This window comes from Xenopus tropicalis, chromosome 2, assembly GCF_000004195.4.
Source record: "Xenopus tropicalis strain Nigerian chromosome 2, UCB_Xtro_10.0, whole genome shotgun sequence".
Lineage (NCBI taxonomy): Eukaryota > Metazoa > Chordata > Amphibia > Anura > Pipidae > Xenopus > Xenopus tropicalis.
In genome coordinates, this window is record NC_030678.2 from 78,105,739 (window position 1) to 78,120,272 (window position 14,534).

The window sequence follows — 14,534 nt, forward strand, 5'->3', positions numbered from 1 at the left end:
TAATTGGATAGAAAACTGGCTGAAGGATAGAGTACAAAGAGTGGTGGTAAATGGAACATTTTCTAATTGGGCCAGTGTGGTTAGTGGAGTACCGCAGGGGTCAGTCCTTGGTCCTTTGCTTTTTAACTTGTTTATTAATGACCTGGAGGTGGGCATAGAGAGTACTGTTTCTATTTTTGCTGATGACACTAAATTGTGCAAAACTATAAGTTCCATGCAGGATGCTGCCGCTTTGCAGAGCGATTTGACAAAATTGGAAAACTGGGCAGCAAACTGGAAAATGAGGATCAATGTTGACAAGTGCAAAGTTATGCACTTTGGTAGGAATAATATAAACGCAAACTATCTACTGAATGGTAGTGTGTTGGGGGCATCCTTAATGGAGAAGGATCTAGGGGTTTTTGTAGATCACAAGTTGTCTAATTCCAGGCAGTGTCATTCTGTGGCTACTACAGCAAATAAAGTGCTGTCTTGTATAAAAAAGGGCATTGACTCAAGGGATGAGAACATATTTTTGCCGCTTTATAGGTCCCTGGTAAGGCCTCACCTTGAGTATGCAGTGCAGTTTTGGGCTCCAGTCCTTAAGAAGGATATTAATGAGCTGGAGAGAGTGCAGAGACGTGCAACTAAACTGGTAAAGGGGATGGAAGATTTAAGCTATGAGGTTAGACTGTCGAGGTTGGGGTTGTTTTCTCTGGAAAAGAGGCGCTTGCGAGGGGACATGATTACTCTGTACAAGTACATTAGAGGGGATTATAGGCAGTTGGGGGATGTTCTTTTTTCCCATAAAAACAATCAGCGCACCAGAGGTCACCCCTATAGATTAGAGGAACAGAGCTTCCATTTGAAGCAGCGTAGGTGGTTTTTCACGGTGAGGGCAGTGAGGCTGTGGAATGCCCTTCCTAGTGATGTGGTAATGGCAGACTCTGTTAATGCCTTTAAGAGGGGCCTGGATGAGTTTTTGAACAAGCAGAATATCCAAGGCTATTGTGATACTAATATCTACAGTTAGTATTACTGGTTGTATATATATAGTTTATGTATGTGAGTGTATAGATTGGTTAGTATAGGTTGTGTGCTGGGTTTACTCGGATGGGTTGAACTTGATGGACAATGGTCTTTTTTCAACCCTATGTAACTATGTAACTATGTAACTATGACAGCGTTTGTGAACAGCAGTTTTCAGATCTTGCCACAGATTCTCGATTGGATTTAGATCTGGACTGTGACTGGGCCATTCTAACACATGGATATGTTTTGTTTTAAACCATTCCATTGTTGCCCTGGCTTTATGTTTAGGGTCGTTGTCCTGCTGGAAGGTGAACCTCCCACCAGTCTCAAGTCTTTTGCAGACTCCAAGAGGTTTTCTTCCAAGATTGCCCTGTATTTGGCTCCATCCTTCTTCCCATCAACTCTGACCAGCTTCCCTGTCCCTGCTGAAGAGAAGCACCCCCAGAGCATGATGCTGCCACCACCATATTTGACAGTGGGGATGGTGTGTTCAGAGTGATGTGCAGTGTTAGTTTTCTGCCACACATAGCGTTTTGCATTTTGGCCAAAAAATTCCATTTTGGTCTCATCTGACCAGAGCACCTTCTTCCACATGTTTGCAGTTTGCCACAAGCCATGTGGGGGACACAGCAAACAGGACTTCTTATGGTTTTCTGTTAACAATGGCTTTCTTCTTGCCACTCTTCCATAAAGGCCAACTTTGTGCAGTGCACAACTAATAGTTGTCCTATGGACAGATTCCCCCACCTGAGCTGTAGATCTCTGCAGCTCGTCCAGAGTCCCCATGGGCCTCTTGGCTGCATTTCTGATCAGCGCTCTCCTTGTTCGGGCTGTGAGTTTAGGTGGACGGCCTTGTCTTGGTAGGTTTACAGTTGTGCCATACTCCTTCCATTTATGAATGATCGCTTGAACAGTGCTCCGTGGGATGTTCAAGGCTTTGGAAACCTTTTTGTAGCCTAAGCCTGCTTTAAATTTCTCAATAACTTTATCCCTGACCTGTCTGGTGTGTTCTTTGGACTTCATGGTGTTGTTGCTCCCAATATTCTCTGAGACAACCTCTGAGGCCATCACAGAGCAGCTGTATTTGTACTGACATTAGATTACACACAGGTGCACTCTATTTAGTCATTAGCACTCATCAGGCAATGTCTATGGGCAACTGACTGCACTCAGACCAAAGGGGGCTGAATAATTACGCACACCCCACTTTGCAGTTATTTATTTGTAAAAAATGTTTGGAATCATGTATGATTTTCGTTCCACTTCTCACGTGTACACCACTTTGTATTGGTCTTTCACGTGGAATTCCAATAAAATTGATTCATGTTTGTGGCTGTAATGTGACAAAATGTGGAAAAGTTCAAGGGGGCCGAATACTTTTGCAAGCCACTGTATATATAACCTATATATGTTGAGCAATAAACCTTTCTATTTTTGCATTTTTGCTCACAATTCTTTAAATCCTAGGAGTGCTGCCCTTGTTACAGTGCATTTTTTTTGGTACTAGCACCCAGGTTTTGTTGCCGCAAATGGACTATATATATATATGCAATGTACGTTTTTATCCAAATTCATGTAATGAGTATGTATTATAAGTTTCAAGAATCAAGTGTTGGAGACAGTGAAGAGTTGACATGGGACAAAAATGTTGTTCATAGGAACATCACACACATGATTCTATATTCTAAGGCAGGGATCCCCAAACGTTTTTTACTTGTGAGTCACATTCAGATGTAAAAAGTGTTGGTGAGCAACACAAACATTATTGGGGGCACCAAATAAGGACTGTGACTAGCTATTTGGTAGCCCCATGTGAACTGCTGGCCTACAGAAGGTTCTGCTTGAAGTAAAACTGTGTCTCTGTGCTTCTAAAACCTGCTTCCAGGCCAGAAATTTAAAAATGGCACCTCATTGAGGCCACTGGGAGCAACATCAAGGGGAGTGGTGAGCATGGTGCTCACGAGCCACTGGTTAGGGATCATTGTTCTAAGGGCAGTCAGAAAAGCAGATAGCAACTATTAATACAAATGAACGATTGCCTAAATTTTATGAAACAGATTTCTCACCTTGATCGTGGGTGTCTGCAGACCAGGGTCACTCTGCGATTTCTTTCGGTTTCCTTGGAGTGAAGGGATCGCCTTTCAGCAGTAACTTCTCCATTTTCCAAGCCTGGGGATACAAGGCCAGCAGTGCTAAGATCTGTATGGGAAGAAGAAACATAAATAATTGTAAAAATATTTAAAAAAAAACTTTTACAGATTATTAAGAATGCAGTGTGGAAACGACATTATCGATGCATATGAAATTAAACCGTATTTGGTTTTGCTTGTATTATAAAAAATATGCACGTGTTTCAGTGTACTGTGTAAACAACACCGGTGAGGCATTTTCATCTGTTTTTTTTTAAAGGTGACAACACCACCAGATTTGTTTTAACTCTTTCTTAAATATTTATATGAATGCCCCTATTTATTAGCTCACATGCCATTCAGTACCTTTATGACCCTTTTCTTCCCTCTCTTTAGCTTTGTCCCTGTCACACTTTTCCTCTATCTCCCACTCATTCTCCTCTTCTTTCTGTCCCTCCCTCCCATCTTCTTTCCTCCCCCTCTTTTCTCTTTCTCCCCTGCTGTCTTTCTGCTCCTGCCTCTCCTCCTCTCTCCTGTTATCTGTTTCTCAATATCCTGCAGAGTGGTGTATATATAATGTGTCTCTCCTCCACACAGACACAAGACCTCTCCTCAGGGCTGTGCGCTCTTCCTGTCCTCTCTCCAACTTAATCCCATGATCTCCTCACGTCTCCCCTCAAGGCTTCATGTCTTCTCTCCATCTGAATCCAAAACTCTCCCCTCTAACTCAACAACAGCATATACCATTTATACTTTCCCGACAAGCATTCCATTATATTTTTTTATTTCCATTTACTCCTCTTTTCTCATGTACCACTTAATTGTCTTTACTACTATTTACTCCCTCTCTTCTTATTGGCACTCAACACTTCAAGTCCTTAATTGGTGGTGTCTGCATGCCAGTGTCTAAGGAAGTGTACAAGCACAGGCACCAGTATAAAGAAGAAAATATGGGACTGGCCAATCTGAGAATACATCATTTAATAGGGATTAATATTTGAATAAGGAAATTTTTTTGGCTAGTTAAATAGTTGAATGAGCAATTGAGCGGGGCCCACAGAATGATCTTATATAACTTAAATTATCCATAAAGCTGTAAAATAGAGTTAAACAGGTAAAAGTAATTCACGGCCCCCAGTAGCTTTCAGTGAAATGCCCAAGACTGAAGAAACTATCCAAATGAATACTGTTTAAACTGTTAGAACTGTTAGAACTGTTTAAAAAAAAAAAAAAAAATCTTATTGGTTGATAAGGGTTATGGCTCCTGGGCAAACTGGGTGTTTTTTTTTTTTTTTTACATGGGGGGACAAATTAGTACTCTCACTGGATTACAGGTTTAACACAACTGCCATAATTCAGAAACAAGCAATTCCTTGTCTAGTTTTCACAAACCTCCATGGGTCAGCAGGAAAAACCCTAATCTGTAGCATTCCATCTGCAGTAGCAGATTTATGTTTTGGCCTGTGTGAATGCAAAACCATCTTTAATTATTTCACTCTTTGGCCATTACCATATATTTTTGCATACCTATGTGGCAATGGATGGTCCATATGACCCCCATCTCTATAAAAAGTGTTTAATAATGCTCTACTAATACAACATATGCTGGCGTGGCAATATTCCACGCAACATACCAGCAGCAGACCTTAACATCACAGACCTAAAACCTTAAAACAAGCGCTACATGTAATCAAATTAAAAATACCACCGTTTCCTTCAGTGCAAAATTAGAATCCTAGGAACCTTGTGTTTCACACTGCATAAAAGAAGGACATTCAGATAAAATGTAACTAAGTGTGTTTACTCATACACTTTGCACATAAATTAAGGGAGATGTATGGGCAATGGAAACCACAACGTAGCAATTCAAAGGATTACAGGTAAGCCGTAAAAATCAGGTGAGGTTGTTCCTCTCCCCTCTTTTTTTTTTTCTTTTACTCCAGTTGCTTTCCATCATTAGTCTCTGGACCTCAGCAGGTCACTGGATGCGAGCAATTAAAAGGCAGAACAGACCACACAGAAATGTGGTGTTGTGCAAAGAGGGGGAGGGGGAATCCATGGAAGGTTAGAAGGATTCATATAAAATGGGAATACACGGAGAAAAGGAAATAAAAATGGGAAGAGTGATATGGAAGAGTGAGAGTGATATGGGAAAGGGTTTCCTTGGGGTAACATAAAGAGCACAGAAGATACACGCAGAGGGACAAATTTATGGAAGAAACAATACAGACACACATACAGAGAATATCTTGACAAAATGAGATTAAAGGCAAAAACATGATACATGCCTGTGTGTAGCAGGTGTAGGTAAAGGCCAATAAAGAAGGGGAAACAACACATGAACCTACATTGGATCAAGATGAGTGATAAGTGATATTTATGAATTAGGGGTTGATAATGAGGATACTTATTACACAGCACACTTGTTTAACTATTAGTTTACGGACACTGCAGTTTGATTTTTAGATATGTTAACCTGCAAAATTGTACCTTACTTTTTAGGCACTAAAGAACACAGGGTATTTTTTTATGATAGCAAAAAGCCAAAATATAGCCAATAATTTCTTCTCATATACCAATGCACTCACCCATCAGGAAGCATGCTTGTATTGCAACAGTGTATGCGTTTTTTTGTATGTGCAGGGGGGGTTGGAGGCAGACAGATGGTGCAGTGATGAGAGGAGAGAGCAGTCATTGCATTCCAGGCACAGGCCTAATTATAGCTGCCCTCCTCCCAGAATGCTCTGAGGCAGAAAGCACTCAGCCAGGGAACCACATCCTGGCAGGCAACCCTATCCCAGTTAATAGAGAAAAAACCCTGCAGAGCTTGATCCGATAACCCCTTTCTTGCCAGTGTGTGTGTATTGTGCAAAACATCCTATTCAAATATGTTACAGGAGGGAATATAAAACTGGATGGCTTTTATTTCAGCCGGTCTAAAATAACCCATATTCACGCCTGCTTGAAAAGGCAAAAACAGACATTTTGTTGCGCCAAGACTGAGGTAGATTCAGGAGTCTAAAACTTTTATAATATTTGTTCAGTGTGAGCTTAGCAACTGCTGTTGTGGTGGTGCCTGTATCTGGGCACACCTGACAGGCCTTCCTAAGAGACATCTGGCCTAAAATTGGCCATATTACGATCGGGCAGGTTTGATTTTTCATTGGATCAGGGACTGCATTGGCCCTGTTGTCAAACGATAGATTTAGTCTGGTATAGCCCACCTTAGGTGGGCATATTGGGAGAAGATCAGCTAACACAAGGTCACCTATTGAGAGGATCTCAACATGTATGGCCACCTTTAGGCCTCAATAAACAAGTGCACTGTATAATACAAGGCCATATCAAACTAGGTGCACAGATTGGGAATCTGAGTATCCACAACCAGCAGTACAAGAGACATCACCACTAGAGGTTGCCATCATGCTCCCTGTCAGCAATTCACTAACTGTGGGTTGGAATTGCAAACATTATAGTATTATTATAGACCATGTGTCATTATGTAACATTATTCCTTTAATAAAATTAGTTAAGAAAAAAAAAAAGCAGCAAACATATGGGCATGCATGTCCTATTTAGAACAGCAAAAAAAACCAACATTTTATCTCATTTATTGAAATGAGATTGTGTTATCAATCTGTGGTGTCCATACATATTAATTTTTTTAATGGTATTGTTGCATAAAATAATTGAAAAACCTTGCCTATAGAGAATAATTCTTCTGCTTCTCCTCTAAAGAATAAAATGTTTTCTCAACAAACAATATTTAAAATGTTGCTCCAAAACCTTATCATTAAAGTTACACAAATTGTAGTGTCTACTTAGGTACATCTAATTTTACCAACTATGACTTTAAGTCTGCATTTATTAGTGCATTTTTAGGAAACAATAGAACCCTTTTTGGGGTGTGATTCTAATGTTCTTAAATCATTTACCCCAGCATTAGAGTATTGGGTAAGGCCTATTTGGAGAGATACTGATGATGGATGCATTCATAAATAAAAATAATGTTTCTATTCTGTAGGATCTAGTAGGATCATCCGTCAAACTAGGATCTAGTGATGGTGCTAAACAATTCCATTTCTCAATTTTCCCTTTTTTGAAAAGATTTATGGATAGAGCAGATTTTATTTATGTATCAGGCACAAAGCACAACAATCTTTATAGTGGGAACAAGGGTGTGGCTGCCAGATGCTTAGATAAGTTCTGCTTCAAATATATGCCTTTGGCGGCATACACCTCAAAGTCAAACAGCAAGATTTGCCCAGTCTAATATGATAAGTATATATATGCTATAATTTGTGGCATGTTATTTTGTAATAATTATGTGTTAAACATGTTTACTGATACACTATCAGGACATTTATGCATATTACATTGTTTATTAAGAGGTGATTAATTGCCGCTTTGTTTTTATGGGATATGTACATTTTAAAATAAGTTTTATGTGTTGGTAGTAGGGAAATAAAGATTTTTACTTTTACTAATTTGTTGCCTCAGTGATCAAAGCAGGGGTTAAGTCCCATTTAAATTTGGTTTCAATACTATATGTTTAGTAATTGGATACCCTGGTCTTTGGAATATCTGATTTAAGCTGGCCATACACGCCATACACGCCATACACGCCATACACGTTTCGTATGATATTCGGTGCGTGTATGGCATGTCGGCGAGTTGACCGATATCGCAGGAAGCTGCTAATATCGGACGACTCGCCGATCGGCCAGGTTAGAAAATTTTGATCGGGCGCCATAGAAGGCGCCTGACCAAAATCTGCCGTCAGGGCTGAATCGGCAGAAGGAGGTAGAAATCCTATTGTTTCTACCTCCTTATCTGCTGTTTCAGCCCTGACGGTGTGTGGCGGATCTGACGATGTTTCGTGCGACCATCATCAGATCGCCACGTGTATGGCCAGCTTTATTTGGTATGTCCAACATAGCTTGGATCAAACAGCAAGATATGTATCAATTTAAAGAAGTTTCCAGGCCTCTCCTATGCCAATCCTCAGTCTGCAGATTAACGCAGGCCTAGAATCTACCCCTATGCTTGCCTCGGCCTTCTGCTGCGATAGCAGTGTACCGCTGTCAGCCGTAGCCACTACATCAACATGAAGTGGATTTTGGCACCAAAATGCACAAGTATGCATGAGTATGAGGCAAGATTCTCGGCCTGTGTGTGGCAGTAACCTATCAGATAAGTTAAAGCGGCCACTTGAGGGGTCTGAGGAAAAATAAAATTCCCACTTATTTTGATGTAATGTCTTGGTTTTAATATGCAAGTAACATGTGAAACAAGAGAACTAATACATACTGGTGTATACATTTTAGAAAGAGTGTTGCATGCATTAGTATAAGGAAGAGTTGTGTGTTTTAATGACAATTGTCCCTTATTATGTGGTCAGCTTAACTGTCACTCATGGAGACAGAGGATACCTAACATTGCAGAATAAGCAATCGTACTAATCTAACCTTGCAAACAGATGTCTGTCTCCACTGCTTTTCTCACTACAAAGGCCTGTACACAGTAACTCCTTCCTTCCCTCCCTTTCTGCTGCCTGTCCTATCTCCTCTCTCATCCTTTATTTATCTGCTTCCTCCTGTGTGCACAGATTAGCTGCTCCCTGCTGGAACCAGGATCTGTCAGACAGGCAGATAAAATACACAGCTTGGAACAGAGAAAGGGTGTGCATAGATACTCAGCATCATTATACAGTACACTATGCTCATAGGTAGTTGATGTCACTCACATTCTGCACAGGATACAGATGTACTGGGCATTGCATGAGGTAAGGCTGGGGGAAACAGAAGTATGTTGCCTGGATACAGCATGTGGAAGTGGGTCATGCAGCAGTGGGGACACGGTGACATCCAAATGGGGAGTGCTCACCATTAACTCCCGCACAGCCACAAAGAAGGGGATAGTGGAATGCATATGCACACACACACACACACACACACATATGCACACACACACCCAGACACACACAATATCATTAAATATATATACAATGTTTTGAGACAATAATGTTGTGCTATATATGACAACCCAAGATAATAGATGACATTTGCAAAAGGACTAACACCTAACCATTAAACCATACACAAACATCACAATTTAGCTGCCTTTTGTGATGCAGACAAGACTCAGAAGCTGGCATCCAATCATAGCAAACACTGCAGACATACTGACTACTAGCAGCCAGCTGGAAAGACTTTCAGCTAGACAATTTGGTAAAAAAATTCCAATAAATTAAAAAAAAAAAAAAAAAAATCAGTGCTGCAAACTGTATAGGTATAGGACCTGTTATCCAGAATGTTCGGGACCTGGGGTTTTCCGGATAAAGCATCTTTCCGTAATTTGGAACTCCGTAATTTAAGTCTGCTAAAAATCAGTCAAAAATATTAAATAAACCCAATAGGCTTGTTTTGCCTCCAATAAGGATTAATTATATCTTAGTTGGGATCAAGTACAAGTTACTGTTCAATAATTACAGAGAAAAAGGAAATGTTTAAATATTAGAATTATTTGCTTATAATGGAGCCTATGGGAGATGGCCTTTTTGTAATTCTGAACTTTCTGGATAACAGGTTTCCGGATAAGGGATCCTATACCTGTACCACAATTTTCAGTGTCCATGTAACTTTCTTACATATCGAGCTAGATTAAAGAAAGCTGTGCTTTGTGTTACCCTCATTGCCTTGCGTTTGTGTGTGTATTAATCTATACATGGTCATTCTATAAGCAGAAAGCTGTTATTCCTATTATATAGTTCTCTGTTCCTGGTTGACTGGGTCACAGCACCCCTACAGAGTATTCTGACTTCATAGAATAGTGGGGAAATGCAAACTGACAAGGTACTGAAGGTGCCACTAGACTACACACTTTTATACAGATTCAGTAATTTCTTCAAGTCTGCAAAGGGTTAACAGTGCCACACTACAGGGCTCTCTCAGTTCAGAGCTTGGAAAGGATTAAAGAGTAACGCTCTGTAGGTCTCTTTGCTTGGTAGGAAAGGGGTTACACTGCTATGCTCTGCAGTGGATGGCCTCAGAGAGTCTGACCTCTCTTAGTGTAATCAGTTCAGTGATTTGGACTCTGTGCCTGTGAAACATTTCTACCGGATCCTGAAAAACACAGGCCAGATGGGCCTCTGTATGGCCAGCCTTGGCTAGATAGCTCTACTGCGGAGAACAAAGCCACTGATGCTGCATCCTAAAACTGACATTAGGGGAATGTTCATGGAGAAGGCAGCCATTTTATCCATGATCCACAAATTACTGTAGACCAAAAGCTTCATTACTAAATAACTGACCCCATCAAACGCAGTAAAGCAAAATGAGAGGGGGCTAAAAGCAGTTGGGAATAAGAAAGGAAAGGTATTTTTACTGGATAGTTTTCCTGTTCTGGTTGGTTAGTTTTGGTTTATTGTATGTATAAAATCATTAAATCTCTATAAAAACATTAGCAATGAATACTTTTTCAGTTACTTTTATTTAGCGTTTCAGTCTAAGGGATCAGTAAGCCATGTACAATGTCACAAAGTTGTTACAATCTACTACATTGATACATTTTTCAGCATCATCAAAGGAATGTGAACAACTAAAGTATCAATAATCTTTAGTAAAGTTGTGGAAGCACAAATAAAGAAATCAACTAATGTATCAAATTTTTATAGGTCACAGAGTTGATAATCCCCCCCCCCCTTGTTACTGAGAAACATAAAAGTAGACTTTATACTTACAAAAGGTGTTAAAAACAAAAGGGCAATTAAAAAGTCATTTCTGGCACAATACAAATACAATACAAAAATAGGATTGAAAAAACAACATTTGTGTAAACTACCACTTTAAGAAACCAGTACCAGTTGTAGTACACAAGTTGTGGCAGAGGTTTCCTTTAAATTCAGTGGAAGGTGGCTTGGCCAGTTCTTGTCTAAAAGCAGGCCAAGAAACAGCCAAACTGCTCACCTTATCCCACTGGTGTCTAGGCCAGTGCAGTGCATGTGAACAGACACTGGAACAGATAAATTCGTAAAAATTAATTCACATGATTTTGCACTGAATTCCATGTGTTTGTGCACCCACACAGTGCTTGTTAGTGCAGATACCAGATACCCTTTTAGAATGTAAGCTCTTGCAAGCAGCGCCCTCCCCCTAGTGTCTTCAATCCTTATCCAAAAGTAACTGTAAACCATTTTTTGTGAATTGTCTAAATGTACATGTTAACGGTTTTGTCTTTTGTACCCCTTCATTCTGTAAAGCGCTGAGTGAATTGATAGCGCTATATAAATAATAATAAGATGATAATAATAATACTAGAGAGGCCTGAGGCCAGTAACTTCACTGCTTTCCAGTCTGCAAAAATCTGAACATTCATAAAGGGCTACTGCAATTTTTTCTACAGAACTGTGTTTAGTAAAGAGATTTTTTTTTTTTTTTTTTTTTAAATTCTTAGTTTTATTTTGTAAGGATATGAGCAAGGCAAGAGTACAGCTGCTGTGGATAAGTCCATTTACAATCCTGTCCATGCCTCCAGTAATGTCCCACTATGTCCTACAGGCTTTCAGGTCATATTACCTTCTTGAAATGGGAATCATAAAAATATCAGCAGAACTGTGATAGAGATGAAGTTTGGACCAGCTAGCCTACAGACAATAGCATCCAAGGGTTAAACAAAGGCCAGCAGGTGTTTATAATATGGTCATCCCAGGAAAAGCAACAAAGATCAAAATGCGATGGCCACTAACAGCTGCTTCTCACTGTTGTGAATGAGAAAGGTACTGCCTATGGCTTGGCACTGCTGTGGTAGACCTCTTACCGTTCAAAAAGATATGCCACAGCATTCCAACATAGCCATCTCTGAAACAGAATGCTCACTTTCATATTAATGGTAAGCAGTTGGCACGGATATTTTTACCACCATGGTCTTATGCTTCTCCTTAAGAGGAGAGTGGGCATGCAGACTTCTTTGTGCTATGAGCTTAAAACTCCTAGTCCGAGTCACCAAAGAAACCTGGAGAAAAAGCAACATTAACTTTACATATTTAATGGCAAACAGGGCATTTTCAAGTGCTTGGCACATTGTAGTTTTGAGTAGCTTCAGAGGCAAAGCCAAATCATCTTAAATAGCCCACACTGCTTGCGATGAGAATGGAAATAGTTTAATTCCGTGGCAACGGATTTAAGGCTTAAAACAAAGAAGTTGGGCCATTGTGGACCTGCCTCAAAGGCTACTCAAATAAAGGCCTGTCTTGTTGTAGTTACAAAGAAAAAATACAATACATTTTTTACTTGTATTTTTAAGGTCACCCAAGGTAAGGCTCCAGCCTCATCTATATCCAAAGACACATATTCAGTGTGCTGCTGTGAAGAAGCCAGGGGGTTACCAAAAAATCATAAAAACATTAGCCGAAAGTGAGGTTACAGCTGTCACATAAGCATATGCTGCAGGGCCGATTATTATCATTTCTGTAAAAGAATGCCCAAAATGAATGTATCGTGATATGTATTTTTTTGATTCTCGGCCTGCAGATAAAGGCAGGGCAAAAATCACCCGTGTGTGCCAGTAGCCTTAGGATCATGTATTTTATTAGGCAATTAAAACATAAGCTGGTCATACTAGCCAAGATTTAGACTAGTGGTTCGGCCAGTTTTAATCAAATGCAGGCCTAGATTGGGATTCAAAACAAGCCCTGGCATTTCAAGTTCACAGAGCCACAAACAGCCCCCCCACCAGCCCAATAAATACTGCCTGTCTATTACATCATATAGTAGCCCCTCTGACATTTGCTAGGATCCACAGATTGCCAATCCAGCCCTGACCATATGGACATGTATGCCAGATGGTGACACTGTTTTAACATACCATACTGCACTCAGACAGATAATCCGTCTGAAAATTTGTATATGCCAGTGTGCCATGTCAGTGATTGTATGGATAATGCTTACCTGTTTCTCCTCCTAAGATAGAGAAGCAACTGATCCACTCCTTTATGTAACTGCACTGACAGGCACTGTGTCGGCATGTGCGCAGACACATGAAATCCGCTGTGGAAACATGCGAAAACATTTTTGCAGATCGGCTGTTTCGCCGTCTAAATTTATTTAGCACTGTCTAATACAAACCTTTACATTTTCGATTATGGGTCAGTATCACCTGAATGCAGTGTTTCTTAACACATGAAAAAGCATTGAAATCTAAGTAGTTGCACCTGATGATCAAATGATCGGATCATAATGCAGGCCTGTCAGCAGAGAACGGCATCAACTGGAAGGGCCATAGGCAGGCACATAAGCTGCTGACTTGGTCTGAAGGGGCATCTTAAATCTGCTGTGTATAAATAGGTTATTGTCTCATTGGCAAGCTCCTTCCACAGGTTTCCTGTTGTGTATATAATCCAATCATAAGCACCAAGAAAGGTACATGGCATGAAGCTACTGTGGCCTGTCAGACAGGGCTATAAATGTTACATTCCACAGCGGGGACAACTCACAAAGTTTTCTAACTCTGTGTAAAACGATACCAGTACAATTCTGAAATGAATTCTGATGCTTTACTGGAGTAAAAATAAAGAAAGCTGTATAAAAAGTTGTGGAAGGGTGATATGAAGAGCAAGCAGTTGGTACCATAGCTGTAAGAGGAAAGCAGCCTACTGGAAGTGGAATGTGCTGCAGGAGTTTTAAACTTTTCTTTGAAACATAGAAAAAGGTCAGCTGGTGCTTCAGCTCTCAAAATGGAAAAATGCCAACTGGAGTTGAGGCTGTGATGGTGGGTAAGAGTAATAGGGTCAAGAAAACAAATTAAAAATTTAAGAGGAGAATGAAGGGGTCTGAAAGTTATCCAGTATTAAGAAGCGAATGGTAAAAAGGAGTGGGAGCATTGTTCCCTCTAAGCTGTGTGCTTGTGCGTGCGCACACAAATTTTAAGGCCCCAAGTCTGTTTAGGAAGTAATACTTTTTTCCACGTTCACAATTTAACCCATATGTCAGTTAAAATCAGTTTATAGAAGGTAAACATCATGCAGTGGGGTGGACCATTACTCTGATAGCAGAACACAAGTAAATAGAAACCAAAGAAGGACACAATTTTCTTTTAGCAAGTACTTGAAGCAAAATGTCATGGTGATAGCAGCTAGTTCCCCTGTTAACACTTTAAACACCACAAACTTTCATTCCTAGCAATCATCAATTTTGTCACTGTTGCTGGTTAAACCAAATTTTGCACTAGAAAAGCACAGTTGAATTTTTTTTACATGAAGGCAAATGTGTATATTTAACATTTATTGACAGAGTAAGTTACCAAATAGATCTTTGAAGTGACAGTAACCATAAAATAATAATTATTACAGAGGAGCACAATGTGATATTCATGATACATATGTGGTACACGCATAAG

At 40.0% G+C, this 14,534-nt stretch overlaps 1 protein-coding gene across 4 annotated transcripts in view; it reads right to left on the minus strand.

Annotated features, from left to right (window-relative positions):
- ahdc1 (AT-hook DNA binding motif containing 1) overlaps positions 1-14,534 on the minus strand; it is a 55,434-nt gene that overhangs the window by 14,817 nt on the left and 26,083 nt on the right. For all 4 annotated transcript variants that reach the window (XR_004221303.1, XR_004221304.1, XR_004221305.1 and 1 more), the window contains exon 2: positions 3,078-3,210. Coding sequence is in view for 1 of the 4 variants with exons in the window: in XM_031896888.1 (XP_031752748.1) it covers positions 3,078-3,210 (133 nt within the window). In the remaining 3 variants the exon portion in view is untranslated. The remainder of the gene's footprint in view (positions 1-3,077; positions 3,211-14,534) is intronic.